Consider the following 16,402-nt stretch of genomic DNA (forward strand, 5'->3'; position numbering starts at 1 on the left):
AATTTAAACTAACTGGCTTAGCATTTCCTGCATCTTTTAAAGAAATTAATGGTACTTTTTTCTACTTCCGTGCCCTCCGGTAGGGAGATGAATTTTAATGATTTTCCATGTTAGTGGGAGGACATTTGTGATTTTATATTTGAGTTCCTTAAGAATCTTTCAGTGTCTATAACCTGTACCTAGTGACTTGTTAGCTTTCCCTCATTTTAGAATTTTAACTTAGATTACCTTAATGCGATTCACATCTCCAAACACCACCCAGAACAACCCCCAAAGGAAGGGAAGGACAAAATACAGCACCAAAGGCTCAATGCCTTTGAGGCATTGCTTAAAAGCATTTGGTAGGCAGAGCCTCCACATATATATTTTTTAATTAGCTCTGGAATAATGCATTTATTTAGAGACACTGCCTTTGTTATTATATATTTGGGTACGTTCTCTAATATCATATTATTATTATCATTATTATCATTCTTCTTCTTATTATTATTATTAGATTTATTTCTCGCCACTCCCTATAGGCTCGTGGTGGGTAACAGTAGTCTTAAAATCCCCCATTAAAACTCCTCCTAAAAGACCATAAAAATACCCAACACAGCAGAAAATACCACTCTCCCCTACCCGAACAAGGGCATTGGGGGATGGAGGGTAATGATGACTACTTCAAACCCCCCCAGGGGGGGGGGCAATGTTCTTCCACGCCAATCCCAGCCTCAACCATAGACCTGGTGGAAGAGCTCCGTTTTACAGGCTCTGCGGAATGCTGACAGCTCCCACAGGGCCCGCAGCTCTCCTGGGAGCTCATTCTACCAGGTAGGGGCCAGGACAGAGAAAGCCCTGGCCCTGGTTGAGGCTAAGCGCGCTTCTCTGGGGCTGGGAACGACCAGCAGATTTTCACCCGCAGAGTGTAAAGCCCTGCAGGGCATATAGGGTGATAGGCGGTCCCTCAGGTATGTGGGTCCCAACCCGCGTAAAGCCTTAAAGGTTAGAACCAAAACCTTGAACCAGATCCGGACAGCAATTGGCAACCAGTGCAGCTGCCTCAGCACCAGCTGGATGTGGGCCCTCCAAGGTGTTCCAGTGAGGACCCTTGCAGTTGTATTTTGCACTAGCTGAAGTTTCCAGATCAAGGACAAGGGTAGGCCCGCGTAGAGCGAGTTACAGAAATCTAATATGGAGGTGACTGTTGCATGGATCACTGTGGCCAAGTGGTCAGGGGACAGGTAGGGCGCTAGCTGGGCCTGGCGAAGGTGGAAGAATGCCTGGCCCGCTACTCTCTTGACCTGCGCCTCCATAGTCAGGGAGGTGTCAATGGTCACCCCCAAATTCCTGGCTTGGGGCGCAATGGTGAGTTGCGCTCCCGCCAAGGTGGGTAAATGCGCTTCCTGTTCCTACCCCCTTCTTCCCAGCCACAGGACCTCCGTCTTGGAGGGGTTGAGTTTCAGGTGACTCTGCTAGAACCATTCTGTCACTGCTTCCAAACATCTGGTAAATGGTTCCGGGGGAGAGTTTGGGGGAGAGTTCGGGTGGTCGTCCATTAGGAGAGAGAGCTGAGTGTCATCAGCGTACTGATGGCAACCCAGCCCAAAGCTCCGCACCAGCTGGGCCAGAGGGCGCATAAAGATGTTAAACAATGTGGGGGAGAGGACTGTGCCCTGAGGGACCCCGCAAATCTGTAAGGATGCAAGAACTCTTCCCCCACCGCGACCCTCTGGGTCCGGTCTTGGAGGAAGGAGCATATCCAGTGCCCCTATCCCTGTGCCAGCAAGGTGGTGGACCAGGATCTCATGGTCCACAATGTCAAAGGCCGCTGACAGGTCCAAGAGGACCAGCATGGCCAACCCGCCTCTATTCAGCCAGCGATGGAGGTCATCCAGCAGGGATGAGCCACCAACACATGCAATTTGTATCTTCTTTTGTTCATGTGAACAAATACAAGGATTGGTGTTTCACCACATTTTCCACACTGTCATGTTAACTAAAAGTCTATGTATGTATGTATGTATGTATGTATGTATGTATGTATGTATGTATGTATGTATGTATGTATGTATGTATGACCATCAGCTGTTGCTATGGAGAGAAAGTAGAGGGTTAATGCCCTCTACTTTTTGTGTGCTCCTGACTCCTCAGGTAAAGAGGGCTTGCCTCTCACTTTACAAGGGTCAATTCTTCCATTCAGCAGTTTATGTTCACAGCTCCTGTATGACAACTCCTTCACTCTGTCTTCATCTTTCTGCAAGTTCCAACATCCCCCCTTCACTCCCTGCCTTTGTGTGTGTGTGTGTGTTCAAGCAAGTGCAAGGTTCCCCCCTGCTTCCCTCCCAGTCTGTGTGTGTGTGTGTTTATGTGTGTCTGAGCTCATTTCCCTGCACTCAACAAGTACTGCAGGTTTTCCCTGCACTCCCAAACTGCAGCCTAGCCACCTGCGTTCCTCCTCCCTTTGAAGATGCCTCCCCACAATTCAGTTCCTCCCCCACCTTTTTCCTTGCCTTTCCCTTCAAAAGGGTTAATTATTCCATTCAACAAGGAAATGTTGACCATTAGTGTAACAGAGAACTCCTTTACTCAATCTGCATGTCTGTGCAAGTGCCAACGCCTCCTTTCCCCTCCCTGCCTTGCCATCTGCCTGCCAGCTTTTCAAAGTCTCTCAAACAGGGTTGCCAATCTCCTGTCAATGCTGCCTGGCTTGCTAACTGCCCCATCCCCACAAGGTCACAGAGAAACCTTTCTGGAGCCTAGAGAAGGGTAGTCAACCTGTGGTCCTCCAGATGTTCATGGACTACAATCCCTCATGGGAATTGTAGTCCATGAACATTTGGAGGACCACAGGTTGACTACCCCTGGACTAGAGCACAGGAACCAGGGAGCTGGTCATCGCCTCTCCCAATGGGGAGAGACATTGCCTGGCTCTTTAACTGCTCCATCTCCAGAGGGTGAGGAGAGAAGTCTCTCTGTGCCTGTTCCATTTAAATCTTTCCCGCCAAGGCCCTTCCTAGAGCATTCCTGACCACACTAAGCTTTACTTTAGTATACATAAATACATATATATATACACACACAAAAGGCTTTACATGACTTCTTCAGCACTATTTCTCTAATTATCATTTTTCCTGCATGTTGTATTTTTGTTGATTCTCTGTGTTGGGTTTCCCCCCTTTTCCTCACGTTTTGCTGCCTTTAGTGATCGCTTCAATATTTCATTGCCACATCTCTGGCTTTTGGGCTTGGAAATAAACTGGAGATACAGCAATGACATATCAAAGCAACAACTAGAGGAAGAAGAAAATAATGTGTGGAAAAGGGAGAAAAACACACTATGGACACATGTGAGGAAAGAACACACGTGGGCAATGTCCATAGTCATTTTCTTTCAGAATATTTAGGGTGCTTCTCAGCCACATAAGAGTTATGGTATAAAACACAAAATTAGAAGAAAAAGAAGAGTTGGGTTCTTTATACCACATTTTTACTACCTGAAGGATCTCCCAAAGAAGTGGCTTATAATCACCTTCCCTCCCTCTTCCCACAACAGACACCCTGATCTTTTCCGCACCGGGAATTTGTCCCAACTCATTGTTTGTTGGATGGTGGGGTAAATTCCCAGTTCCACTCAGCGACGATGCCAGGCTGGGGCCATCCCAACTCAGGCATTCAGTTGTCCCGGGGCAAGGGAACATGGATACGCATTCCCTTTTTTGCCCTGGGCGACTATGTGGACTATATTGGGCCTGGGCTGTCCGGAACGGAAGAGTTGGGCTGTCCTGACCCAGCTCCTCTACACCCATGGTCATGGGTACAGCATCCCAGAATGGACAAAAAATGCTTTTAGAGCTTTTTTTTTATTATTTAAACAGAATTGCACTGGCATGCAATAGCACGTTCTTAAAAATAAAAAAACAAAACAGGTTCCCACCACCCTGTAGTGCGGTAGAACTTCTCCACCTGGCTCCTAGGGAAGAGCACAAATCCAGGGTGAATGAGGTGCACCAGGCCAATTGCTCCCCCATGCGAGAGTGGGAAAAGGTAGGGCAACCTGCCCTGGCTCAAGCACAAAGAGGCAGCCAGGCGTGGAGCCTCCCATGCGGTAAAGGTCCCATGGAGGTAGGTGAGGCTGAGATAGCTCTGGCCCAACAGCTCTATGCGAACAGCTCCAACAGGACTGTGACTAGCCCAAGGTCTCCCAGCTGCCTGATGCAAAGGAGTAGAGAATCAAATTTGCCTCTCCAGATTAAAGTCTGCTGGTCTTAACTACTACACAAAGCCAAACTAAGGTCTTGCCAGTACTTGTAGGGTTGCCATAAGTCATTTGTGACTTGACAGCAAAAGACCCCCCCCCCAACTTATTATAAAGAAGGGTCAGGTTAAAGGAGGGAGGAGGGATTCCCTGGAGACAGAACAACTGAAAGTGAAATGCAGGAACATCATTTTACACCAGGGAGCACAAGATCTGCAATTCCTTGTTTGATGGAGTTGGTGGAGAGGTGAGCTGGAAGGGAAGGGGGCATGTACGTTGCTTCCTTCAGCTACACTGAGAGGAATGTGCAATTTTGGGTCTCAATCCCAACGTGTTTGGTAGTGATGAGTTTTCTGTGATGCATTTTATAACTGGCTGAATGTCAAACGTTTTCTTGAATCCTGAAAAAAAACCTTGTTTTCCTTTTCTTATTTGAAGAAGCCACTAGGAAGTTCAGAAGGACCAAATCATCCATTGGTAGCAGCCCTTGGTCACTGCTGTTTCTTTCCCTTCTGAAAATTCCTTCTGAGAAGGAAACTAGGAGCAGGGAGGACTGACAATGGTGCAAGCTTCCTGGTTAAATTCCAGGTCCTAGGCAGCCATGTAGGCTTTAGAGCCTGTGACACCTCCAATTCCTTCCTTTCCACCTGGCTGAATCTACTGCAGGGGTCTCCAGTCTTTCTGAGCCTGCAGGCAAATCTCCACTCCAGACACAGCATGATGGGCACAGTGACAAAACCACTGCCACAGGAGGCAGAGCCAGCCATAAAACTATTGCCACACCTTAGGTTCAGTAACGCAATGCAGTAACACAGTGCAACATTTCTAAAAATCTGCATAGCCAATCAAATCTTCAATGGCTATGGTGACCTGGATAGCCCAGGGAAGCCTGATCCCAGCAGACCAGGGAAGCTGCCAGGGCTGACTCTGGCTGGTGTTTAGATGGGAGACCTCCAAGGATTTGGGTGGTCACGCCTACAAGGAACACTAGCGGTCATGACATGGAGGTAGGCAATGGCAAGCCACTTTCCAACGTCCCTTGCCTGGCTGCCAGGCAATCCCTGGATCTCTTGGGTACATAATCAATCGATGGATCAATAAATAAGAAAGAAGCCCACTTTCTTAAAACACTTGGCGGGGGCCAACAGCCACTAACTGCACAGAATGCAAACTTCTGTAATGTTTGATATAAGCGTTCCAATTGTTTTTTTCTCTCTTCTTAAATATTTAATGCAAACTAGGCAAACACATGAGCTGCAGCCTAATAAGGCCTACAATGACGAATGTTTATTATCTAGTTTTTTCACTACCTGAAGGAGTCTCAAAGCAAACACTTTTCCCTTCCTCTCCCCACAACAGACACCCTGCGCGGTAGGTGGGGCTAAGAGACCTCAGAAAGAACAGTCCCAAGAGACCTGTGACTAGTCCAAGATCACCTGTCTGGTTGTGCGTGGAGGAGTGGGGAATCACAGCCAGCTCTCCAGATTACAGTCCATATCTCTTAACCACGCTGGGTTTGAACACTTATGGACACTCTGAAAACAAAATAAGGAACCCCGTTTACATTCAGGCTGATCCTGCATTGAGCAGGGGGTTGGACTAGATGGCCTGTGTGTCCCCTCCCAACTCCATGATTCTAACCACCATTGTGCTGGCAGCAATTCCCACTTAGGAGGCCTCCGCAGACTCGAGACTTACAGTTCGGCTGTATACTGAGGGATGTGATCAGGAAGTTTGCTAAACTTTTGGTTGGAGCAATCGACGGTTGTCCCTTCGCAGCGGCATTTTTCAGGGCAAGCCAGGTCCGCAAAACAATCGCCACTAAGCTTGGATCTATAGTCTTCTGTGCCTGTGGATTTAAAAAAGACAACAACAAAAGACAGGTGATAAAGTTCACCGAGAAGACAAGGAATTGGGGGGGGGGGAGTTGCAGAAAAAAAGGGACAGACCAGCAGGACATACAAAGAGATAATCTGGGGAAAGGTTTGGTAAAATTCTGTGATAACGAAGGAACACCGAGGTTTGAGAGAGGGTTAAATTTCAGAGGGCTTGACATTTGCCGGGAAAAAAAGATTCACATGGTGGGATAACATTAACTGTTTGAGCTTTTCACAGCTGTACTTCCTGCTGATTAAGTTGTCAGCCAATCTATTCCATTTTTACTGTCAAACACACACAAAACCACCAATTCTTGTTCAAGATCTCTCTCTTTTTTTTTTTTTCCTGTTTCAGGATTAAGCAGATCCTGGTATTCCATTTCATCACCCTTCTCAGCCCCCTCTACCTATTTCTCCGTTCACAACCCTCGTCAGAATCTCAGCACCATAAAATTGAAAGCCCTGTTTTCTTCTTCAATTTGTTTTTGGGTTAAATTTTAGACGTGTGTCATCCTGACTTAAGCCTCAGCAGCGCGCCATGCTGTAGAAAGCTGCGTGACGTTCCGTGGTGCTTGACAGAACCATGTTTTACTCATACCTCACAACCACATGGTTAGATCAAGCACAACAGAAAATCTCGCTAAGTTATCACAACTTCATCCACTTAGGCCAAGGAAAAGCAGCCAAAGGGGAGAGAGAGAGAGAGAGAAAGGGAGAGAGAGAGAGAGAGAGAGAGAGAGAGAGGGAGACAGAAGGGGTAGGGGTGGGAAAGAACAGGATGGTGCTGCAGTCGGAAAACCGTAGACGGAATTCTTCTTACAGAATGTCCACCGCCGCTGCAACACCAATGACTTGGAAACAACACAGAAACACAGCGCAGGAAAGAAAGACGTCTTCGTTATCCCTCGCCAAGTGACAGAACGGAAGTAACATTCTGTACAGATCAGGAGGAGACATCTAGAAAGGACTCCAGGGGTAGGGCATAGTGGCGGTAGGGAGGAGGAAAATAAAGAAAGAAAAAGTTCAAAGACTGATGAATTCTTCTCAGACAGAAGGTGCAAAGGACGGAGACTGGAAGTGCAAGGTGCATCAGGGTTAGGGGAGGTTCTGTTGTTTGGTGCGCGCAACTGCATGTTACTTACAGCCCAAATGGTGAACTCCTGAAACAAGAAAGACAGCCAGAGAAGGAAAGAAAGACAGAGTGATCTCAATGGAGATTAAAAAAAAAATCACAAAGCTCACCCCTGAAAGCTCTCTGCTTGCGTTTGGGGTACACCCTGCCTCCCCCAAGGCCGATCCCTAGGCTTCCAACTGAAATCAATGGAATTGGGCTTTGCTTTCCATTTGATTATATGATATCCAGACCATAATTTATACCTGGGCTCATTCCATTCCTGTAGGATAATGCACTTTCAATGAGTGTTTGCAGCTGGATTTTCATGTGCAGTACAGGAAAATCTACTTCGAAAGTGCATTTAAAGTGCATTAAACATTGTGTGCAGAATGGGCCCTGGTCTGCCCTGAAGACCGTATTTGGGCGGAAAAATGAAGTGTTATAAATTGACAAACGGGGTTTTGGGGTGTTTTTTGTTTGTTTGTTTTTGTTCTTTGAAGTGGAAAAGTAATAATAAAACGAAAGCATAACATGCATTGCAAAGCCAATTAGTATAGTATTGAAATTTTCATTCTTAAATACAGCATACTACAGTTTGATGCCTCTGTTGGCTTACTTAATAAGCCACTTAAAAATACGATTAAAGAAATTTTGGATTAGATTGGATTGTTCCAGGATACTGTCATTCAGTGACCAAATAAATGCATATTACATATTACCGGATTGTTAGTAGCAAGTCGAAAAACCCTCTCCATGATTCATTTAGCTTCCGGTTACCTTACTCCCTTTTGGGGATTCGAACAGACTAAAAAGCCTTTTAAAGGAATTTAAACAAAGCAGGCTACAGTTTCCAAATGTTATTCAGGATCAGAGTATTGACATGGACAAAAAACTGCACCCATCATTTAAATGTCTGCATTCAGAATGCCATTGTGATGCATGGATGTGCACATTTTAAAAAGAAATTTTGGAAGAGCAGAAACTAGCTATAAGCAAGTTCACCAGTACTTTGCATTCCTAATAAATACTTATTTCCTCTCTTCCTGTAGTCATGAAATAATGGGATCTCCCCCCGAAAAGTGGTTTGTATTTTAGTTGTCCTTCTAAAGTATGCTGCGCTCATGGATACTGACAGTGCAATCCTATGCAGCGTTAATCCTGTATAAACCCAGTGAAATCCACTGGCTTGTGTCTGGGTAAAGCAGCATCAAGTCACAGCTGACTTGATGGTGACCACGAAGGATTTTCAAGGCGAGTAACTAACAGATGTGCTTGGCCAGGCCCATTCCGCACATGTTGGATAATGCACTTTAGAAGAAGTGTTTCCTGTTTTGGACAAGAAAATCCAACTTCAGAAGCATAGTGAAAGAGCATTATCCCAGCGGTCCCCAACCTCCGGTCCGGGAACCGGTATCGGTCCATGGATCAGTCAGTGTGGAAGAGGCCATTGTCTTCCTATGCATAGGAATTCCTTGGTGGTCTCCCATCCAAGTAAAACCATGAATGACCCTGCTTAGCTTCCAAGATCTGATGAAATCCAGGTAGTCTGGCCCATTCAGGTTTAGACCAGTATAACTCAGCCCAGGATTGGATCAAGGATATTTTTCTTAATACCATTATCTCTTTGATCTTCAGTTTAGCATTTGGGTGACTTTGCAGCTTTATCAAGTCATGGCCAATTCAAAAGTTACTTCCTTTCTAGTTTCTTGGGGGGGGGGGTTGGCGATGCAGTAGAATAACATGGAGGTCCCACATGTGGACAGATCTCTGAGATTCCTGTGTTCTTAGTTCTTAGATCTTTCAAGTCTGCCCTTTGGTGAGAACCAAATGTTATTCTTCTCAAATTATCCTTTCCCCATGTCATATGCAATATGAAAATGGGAATTTAAGTAGAGCTTGAAGAATCAGACCCAGTGATCCATCTAGTCCAGCATCCTGGTTCACCCAGTGGCCAACCGGTTGCTCTGGAGGGCTAACCAAATAAGATATAGAAGCCAAGGCCATCCCCAGCTGCTGCCTCCTAAAACTGGTATTCAGAGGTTTGCTTCCTCTATCGATTTCACTCACCTTGACTAGAAGTCAATGATGGACCTCTCTTCCATAAATCTATTTCACCCCTCTTAAAAGCTTAAAAGCCAGTTGGGTGTAGTGGTTAGGAGTGTGGACTTCTAATCTGGCAAACCAGGTTCGATCCTGTGCTCCCCCACATGCAGCCAGCTGGGTGACCTTGGGCTCGCCACGGCACTGATGAAACTGTTCTGACTGAGCAGGAATATCAGGGCTCTCCCAGCCTCACCCACCTCACAGGGTGTCTGTTGTGGGGAAAGGGAAGGCGACTGAAAGCCGCTTTAAGCCTCCTTCGAGTACAGAAAAGCAGCATATAAGAAACAACTCTTCTTCTTCTTCTTCTTCTTCTTCTTCTTCTTCTTCTTCTTCTTCTTCTTTCTATACACACATCAGTTAATATCACCTACTGGCAGTGAAATACATCCTTTGACTGCCATGCTCCCCCAAGAAATAATGTATAAATTATTTCCCAGGCTACAGAGCCTCTTGTGGGGCAGAGTGGTAAGGCAGCCGTCTGAAAGCTTTGCCCATAAGGCTGGGAGTTCAATCCCAGCAGCCGGCTCAAGGTTGACTCAGCCTTCCATCCTTCCGAGGTCGGTAAAATGAGTACCCAGCTTGCTGGGGGGTAAACGGTCATGACTGGGGAAGGCACTGGCAAACCACCCCGTATTGAGTCTGCCATGAAAACGCTAGAGGGCGTCACCCCAAGGGTCAGACATGACTCGGTGCTTGCACAGGGGATACCTTTACCTTTACCTATTTCCCAGGCAAGCTCCTTTATAGCATAAACTGTGCAATCTTAACCAGAGTTACACCTTTTCAAGCACACTGACTTTAGAGGACCAAGAAAGGTACGATGCTACTTAGGACTGCACTGTAAAACCCTGCACTCATTAATGGGAATGGTTAGCTATGTATTTTGTTCCTTCTGCACTAGACTAAAATGAGGAAAATGGGGCTTAAAAAAAAATTATGATTCCTCCTTCCGAAAGACGGTGTCACTGGACCATCCAAAGAGGCGGAGTTAAATGTGCCATTCTAAAAGGATGTAGTTGAAACTGGTCAATGAATCATGATGGGAGAACAATTTTCATCAACGGCATACTAAATTATTACAGTCGTTTTCTAGACTGTAAATTATAGCTGAATTATTTTGTTTGGCTGTCAGTTCATGCACATACCGTTCAATCAAAAGCATCATTTTGAGTACTTTTGAGTACTTCAGCCAATCAAATGTGTTTTACCATTGAGGGCTATCATAATGTAAGTGTATGATTGTGTTGGTTTAGGGTGCCCTTCCCCAGTTAAGAATTCACAGCTCTATTCTGCCAGTGGCCAACGGGATAAAAGAAAGATGCTTCAAAGAGGCAATATCAATCTTCCATGTGGAATATGTCAAGATAATTTGTATGGTCTTAAGCGAGATATAGGTTCACTTCTGAAGTCTTCCCCACACACACACTTTATCCCAAATATTTTCCCCTAAGAAGCCTCCAACCCCTGGATGCCTTTGTAGCAGACATGAATGTCCTTTCTACTTGGCCTTTGTGTGTGGTGGGATTTAGCAAACACAGGGATCAGAGGTCACGAGTAAACAAGCAACAGCCAGCAAGGAACAGTGAGTTTGGTACAGAAGAGCAAACCAGGAGCAAGTAGTTCCTTTGAAAGGGTCTTTGGGGGCACAGTAGCACTTTAGATCCTAGTAGGATTCTCTACATTTAAAAGTCGCTCAGGAGCGACATTTTAAATGACAGAGCAGAAGAAACCTGAGGGGGATATGCAAAGTAGATGCCGAAATTTCTCAAGTGAGCTGGTGCGACCAAGCCGATGTCCCACTCGGACAGTCTCTGCGCTCAAGTAGGTGCTGGATCTCAAGGGCTGCATGCATAGCCCACGTTAAAACTACAAAAATAAAGCTATTTTCAGAGGGTTTCATCAGCGTGGAAAATGCATGCATTAGCCCTGAGCTGTTGGTGAAAGAGGGGAGGGGGAGGATCCTGTAGTTAGTTTACTGTACAGCCAAACCTACCTGGAATGAAATACTGTTCTTTAGCTAAATAAAAAAAAAGAGAAAAATAGAAGATGCACCTGAATTTCAGCAAGTAAAGAATTAATTCTATTAGACTTGAGAACAATCTACGGTTAATCACTGGCAGGCACGGCAGGGGGATGCATGTTCAAAGCGATGGATGATAGGAGCGTGGCGAGATAACAAACAGACTCGGAGCCAAAACTCTCCCCTGCTTTGCTTCCACAGAATGAACTGTACAATATGAAATGCGCCCGGAACAGCTGGACACCAGATGAGAGAGGTTAGGCTTTAGAAGTAGGAAATGGAGTAAGATCAGAAAAAAAAAGCACACAGCACGGTTTGGCATGGCATAAGCTTCCCTGTGTATTATGAATGTCATGTTTTCACATTTGGTTGTGTTTTGAAGCTGTCGCCCCTATTCCAGATCAGGTTTTGTTTTTGATCGCTCCTCGCTTTTTCCCCCAAAAGGTGACTGACGAGAGGAATACCTCACACCGCGTACTCAGTTCCCCGCCCCTTCCCCCTTTGCGTCCAGCAGAGAAAGTGCTGACTGTGCAATCTACAGGGGCACTGCGGGATCAAACGGTTCCGTTCAGGCCCGAGACGCCACGACGGCTTAACAATTCAGCTAAAAAAAAAACTACCATGCTGCTCTTTGTGGAGAGCCACTGCTTTCTGTATGGAGGGGGGTAGAGAGAAGGGGAGCGAAAGCCAAGTAGCAGTCACACTAAGGAAATTACCTGAACAGCGAAATTTCTTGCTTTTGATCTGGCCAATCCTTTTGTTTGCCAGACGGCGGGGGCTGGTGCAGCGGGCACCGCTGGTTTCAATAGGGTTTGTGTGGAGATAATCCGCCAGCCACTTCAGATGGCAGTCGCAAATAAACGGGTTCTGAGCCAGATGCCTTTCACAAATATAGAAAAGAAAAGAACGCTTTTACATGGTGGTGACTGGCCTCCCTAGTTCCCCAAAGTTTCCTCCCTTGGCTGTTTGCGAACGGGCTCCTCCCCTCCCCGCCAGCAAAGGGCCGAAGGACAGGGCAACCCGTAGAGAGTTCTAACACATACAGGGTCTGAATGGCTCGGAGAGGGGAGAAGGTGCCCTTTGCGATGGTCTGGAGCTTGTTATCGTACAAAGACAGGAGGTTCAAGTTGTGGAGGTCTTGAAAAGCGTCGACTCGCAGGCAGTTGATCTTGTTGGCATTTAACAATCTGCAAAGCCAAAAAGGATGGCGACATGAATTAAGAGTTTGTTTACTGCTTGTGAAGCATCCCAGCTTTGGAGAGAGCAAAAAAAAGCACTGGATTATACTGGGCCTGTTCTGCACACGTTGGAATTGCTTGTAGCCAAGTCCATTACAGCAGGATACAGGGGAAAGGCCCCTGTTCTTCCACTGTGCGTTTGCAGCTGATTTTTCTGTGCAGAACAGGAACATCTTCTTCTAAAGGGCACTAAAATGCATTATCCAGTGTGTGCAGAATGGGCCCCGGTTACTCAGTTGCCATAAAATATACCTATACTCGTATGCAGGGATATGCCAACTTTCTTAAAGCATCAACACTGGGTGTGCAATTAATGTGCTCAGGGAACACAGGGTCAAATGCAATTAGCAAGAATATTGCTATTGTATTCATTTTAAATGTAAAGGGACATAATTCCCCTGGCTGAATTTGACTCAGCCTGGTCTGAAAGCAGACTAGGCATTTCTATTTCTGTCCTGTCATTCCACTGAGCAAAGTTTATTATTATTATTGTTGTTGTTGTTGTTGTTATTTCATATGCAGACTGCTGAGGGTGGTGTACAATTACAGTACAAGTTTCAGATAAAGCTATAAACTTCATGAAAGAATAAAAGGATTGAAACAACATCTTACTATCCGTTTGTTTGTTTTCCAGTTCATGGTCTTGATCTGTCTTGTGTCACCCAGATGTTGTTTGTGGGAAGAGACTGGAGGAGGGGCACTTTTCTTTTTGGAAAACTGGAGAAGGGAGACCCATTTTTTTTCTTGGCTCAAGTGCAAAGCCTTCCTCCAGCCCAGCCTTTCCCAACCTTTTGGTGGCAGAGTAACCCTTGAAATATTCTTCAGGCTTCAAGGAATCCTGGAAGTGATGCCACACTGACTACACCTTCCTGCCAAGCCCCCCGGAAATTACGTGTTTATAACGTGCATGGCATCACTAATAAAATAAAATGCTTGGAGTCCAATCTAAGCTGCTTTCCTCCAAAGTGGTTCTTCCATAGGAGAAAAAGCCAATGAAGTTGGAGGAAGAGGGGCTATGGCTCAGTGGTAGGGCATCTGCTTGGCGTGCAGAAGGTCACAGGTTCAGTTCTTGGCATCCCCATTTAAAAGGACCAGGTAGAAGGTGATGTGAAAGACTTTTGCCTGAGACTCTGAAGAGCTACTGCCAGTCTGAGGAGACAGTACTACTGACTTTGATGGGCCAAGGGTCTAATTCAGCACAAGCCAATTTCGTATGACTGGATCATACCCTGTGGATCCTGCTTCAGATGACTAGATGTTTATAGCAGAACATCTCAAGAAACTTACAGCAGATCAATTCTGCTATTGCACAAAATAGAACAAAAGGTTAGGTGAAACATGTTCAAATAGACTATTAAGGCAGCATCAAAATAAATTGAAGGGAAGCATGCTTGATTTCAGTTCTGAAAAGACAACTTTCTGTTTATTTGTTTTTGAAGGAAACTAACCAGTTGCAAGGAAGCACCATTGTTAATCCTTCAATGATGGAAAGGAAAAAAGAACAAGACAAAATAAATAGTATAACAAGGAATGAAAAGACAGGGAGGGAGAGAGAGAGGCAGTCAAAGCAAATCTCTGAAACTTCAACCCACAACAGGATATAATTTTTAAAAAATCATTCATGTGTTCTGTAAAATAGTATTTTTCACAAATAATAATTTTAAATGATCTAGATATGTTGGCCAGATCCAAATGAATGGCTCCAAACCAAGAAGTGAAAGACCATTCATATTTCTATGGTCCCAGTCAACAAAGCCAGTTTTGTCCTGCCCTCTCAGTAAATCACCACTATTGCTACCATTTTGCTGAGTTACCCCTGCTGCAGAACATTTCTACAAAGGCTGGTAGACAACTCCTCACTTCCCAGGCCTGATCTGAATCACTTACTCAGTGCAGAGCACTCCAAACCAATCTCCGTTCAGATCCCTCAAACCATACAGCACCCGAATGTGCAAGCAAACCAGGGTTTAGATCAGGGGTAGTCAAACTGCGGCCCTCCAGATGTCCATGGACTACAATTCCCAGGAGCCCCCTGCCAGCATTCGCTGGCAGGGGGCTCCTGGGAATTGTAGTCCATGGACATCTGGAAGGCCACAGTTTGACTACCCAAGGTTAAGATCTTTGCTGATTCCATTGGCCTCAACTCTCCCATTTCTCCGATGCAGACGCTTCCAGAGGTGAAACTATGGCTGCAGTTCTGGTTTGTTAATCAGGCATCGTTCCAAGCCACGTTTTGCACAAACCGCTGCTCTCATATTTGAAGGCAGTCAGTCAAGGCCTGCTCTCCCTTCCGTTGCTGTGGCAACCACCACCGCTTTCCCCTTCACCTTTCAGTGAGGAGGGGTGCCAGAATGGCCTTGGCACAAACCACTATGCGTAAATTAGTTTCAGACCATGGCTTCTAGTTTCCTTTCTGATGGAGGAAAAGTGCCCTTTTCTGGAGCAGGGATTCTCAGCCCGGGCTCCCTGGCCCCCCGGGGCTCCGTGAGAGCTCCCCAAAGGCTCCCTGGCCTCTCCCCTATCTCCTGCTGTAATGAACTGGGCTACAAGCTCTTCCCATCCTAGGGCTACATTACTGTAATTTATAATTTGTACAATTTAACAAGTAAATAAATGTACAGTTTTACAATCTGTTTTTCAATGTTTAAGACCAAATAAAGAACCAACCATAACGTTTTTTAGATAAATGCCATTTTCAATTGCTTTTCCTCAGTGGTTGTGTCTTCCTATAATAACTGCTATAAGAACTTTCCACTGTGAAAGATTATTTCTACCAAGTCACCTTGTTGTGCTTATCTGTTCCACATAATATATTTCTGGTAAGGGCTTGGAGGAGGAGCGTGACTCATGGCTTAAGTGCACTTAACACCTACTCCGGGTGGCTGTCCTGTCCCTGAATGCCTTCTCTTCCAACTGGTTTTCCTGTCTGTCCAGCAGCCAGCCAATCACTTTCCATTACCCATCCCTGACCAACCCCTCCTCCTTCCACTTCTCTCTGAGGCTTGGAGGCTGCAGATACCTGCCGCCTGAGAGCTGCCCCTGCCGGTGAGTTCCCTAACAGCTGCCTGCAGCCTTTCCAGGTCCTGGGGGGAGGGGGAGCCATATGCAGAGTTCTTCCACTCTGCCTCCCCCCAATCTAGCACCCATTGTATTCCTGAATGCAACGGGCATGGCCCCTAGTCTAATAATATAAATAGGCCATTGGCTCACCGGTACCAGGGACAGATGAATGGATTGTGATATGAAACTGGAAGGGGGGGGCACTGGAGTCAACTGGAGGGAGATAGGTTTCTTTTTTTTCTGTTGTAATTCCATTGTGAACCATCCCCCCCTTTTCATTTTATATACGCTCTTCCCGGCATAGCCATGAAAGCAGGGAACTGGCCACTTCCTTTGATCTGGGGGTGGCATTGTTGTACGGTTACCACACCTGAGAAAGGGGATGCAGTGTGAACCCCTAGTCCTGGCTCAAACTGCCTCCTTTCTCCCTCCTCCGGGCCTCTCAGGCACAACAGGGGTGTGGCCTGCTGACATCACTTCTGGCCCAGTTCCAGGGTTCCTCAAAGTATGAAAAATATTTTAAAGGCTCCCCCATGGCCAAAAAGTTTTATAAAAGCTTCTCTAGAGAAACAGATCTGGGGGATCCAGCCTACAGTTATAGGTCAACTACCTTATTCATCATTCATTGTCAAGTCTGAACTGTACTACTATACCAACTATTATAAATATAAATGTTACTACAATATTGTTAATATGAAAGAGACATATCCATGAGATGAAGCATAACTACAGAGAAATATATTGCAATATACA

The 16,402-nt window shown here is 45.7% G+C and overlaps 1 protein-coding gene across 9 annotated transcripts in view; it reads right to left on the reverse strand.

Annotated features, from left to right (window-relative positions):
• SLIT2 (slit guidance ligand 2) overlaps nt 1-16,402 on the reverse strand; it is a 350,865-nt gene that overhangs the window by 61,750 nt on the left and 272,713 nt on the right. For 7 of the 9 annotated variants that reach the window (XM_077301591.1, XM_077301586.1, XM_077301585.1 and 4 more), the window contains exons 13-17: nt 12,395-12,538; nt 12,068-12,231; nt 11,325-11,348; nt 7,257-7,274; nt 5,936-6,086 (exon numbers count right to left, since the gene is read on the reverse strand). In XM_077301591.1, coding sequence (XP_077157706.1) covers nt 5,936-6,086; nt 7,257-7,274; nt 11,325-11,348; nt 12,068-12,231; nt 12,395-12,538 — 501 coding nt within the window. The remainder of the gene's footprint in view (nt 1-5,935; nt 6,087-7,256; nt 7,275-11,324; nt 11,349-12,067; nt 12,232-12,394; nt 12,539-16,402) is intronic. The other 2 variants (XM_077301593.1, XM_077301587.1) reach the window with 1 other exon arrangement.

This window comes from Paroedura picta, chromosome 10 (assembly GCF_049243985.1).
Source record: "Paroedura picta isolate Pp20150507F chromosome 10, Ppicta_v3.0, whole genome shotgun sequence".
Taxonomy (NCBI): domain Eukaryota; kingdom Metazoa; phylum Chordata; class Lepidosauria; order Squamata; family Gekkonidae; genus Paroedura; species Paroedura picta.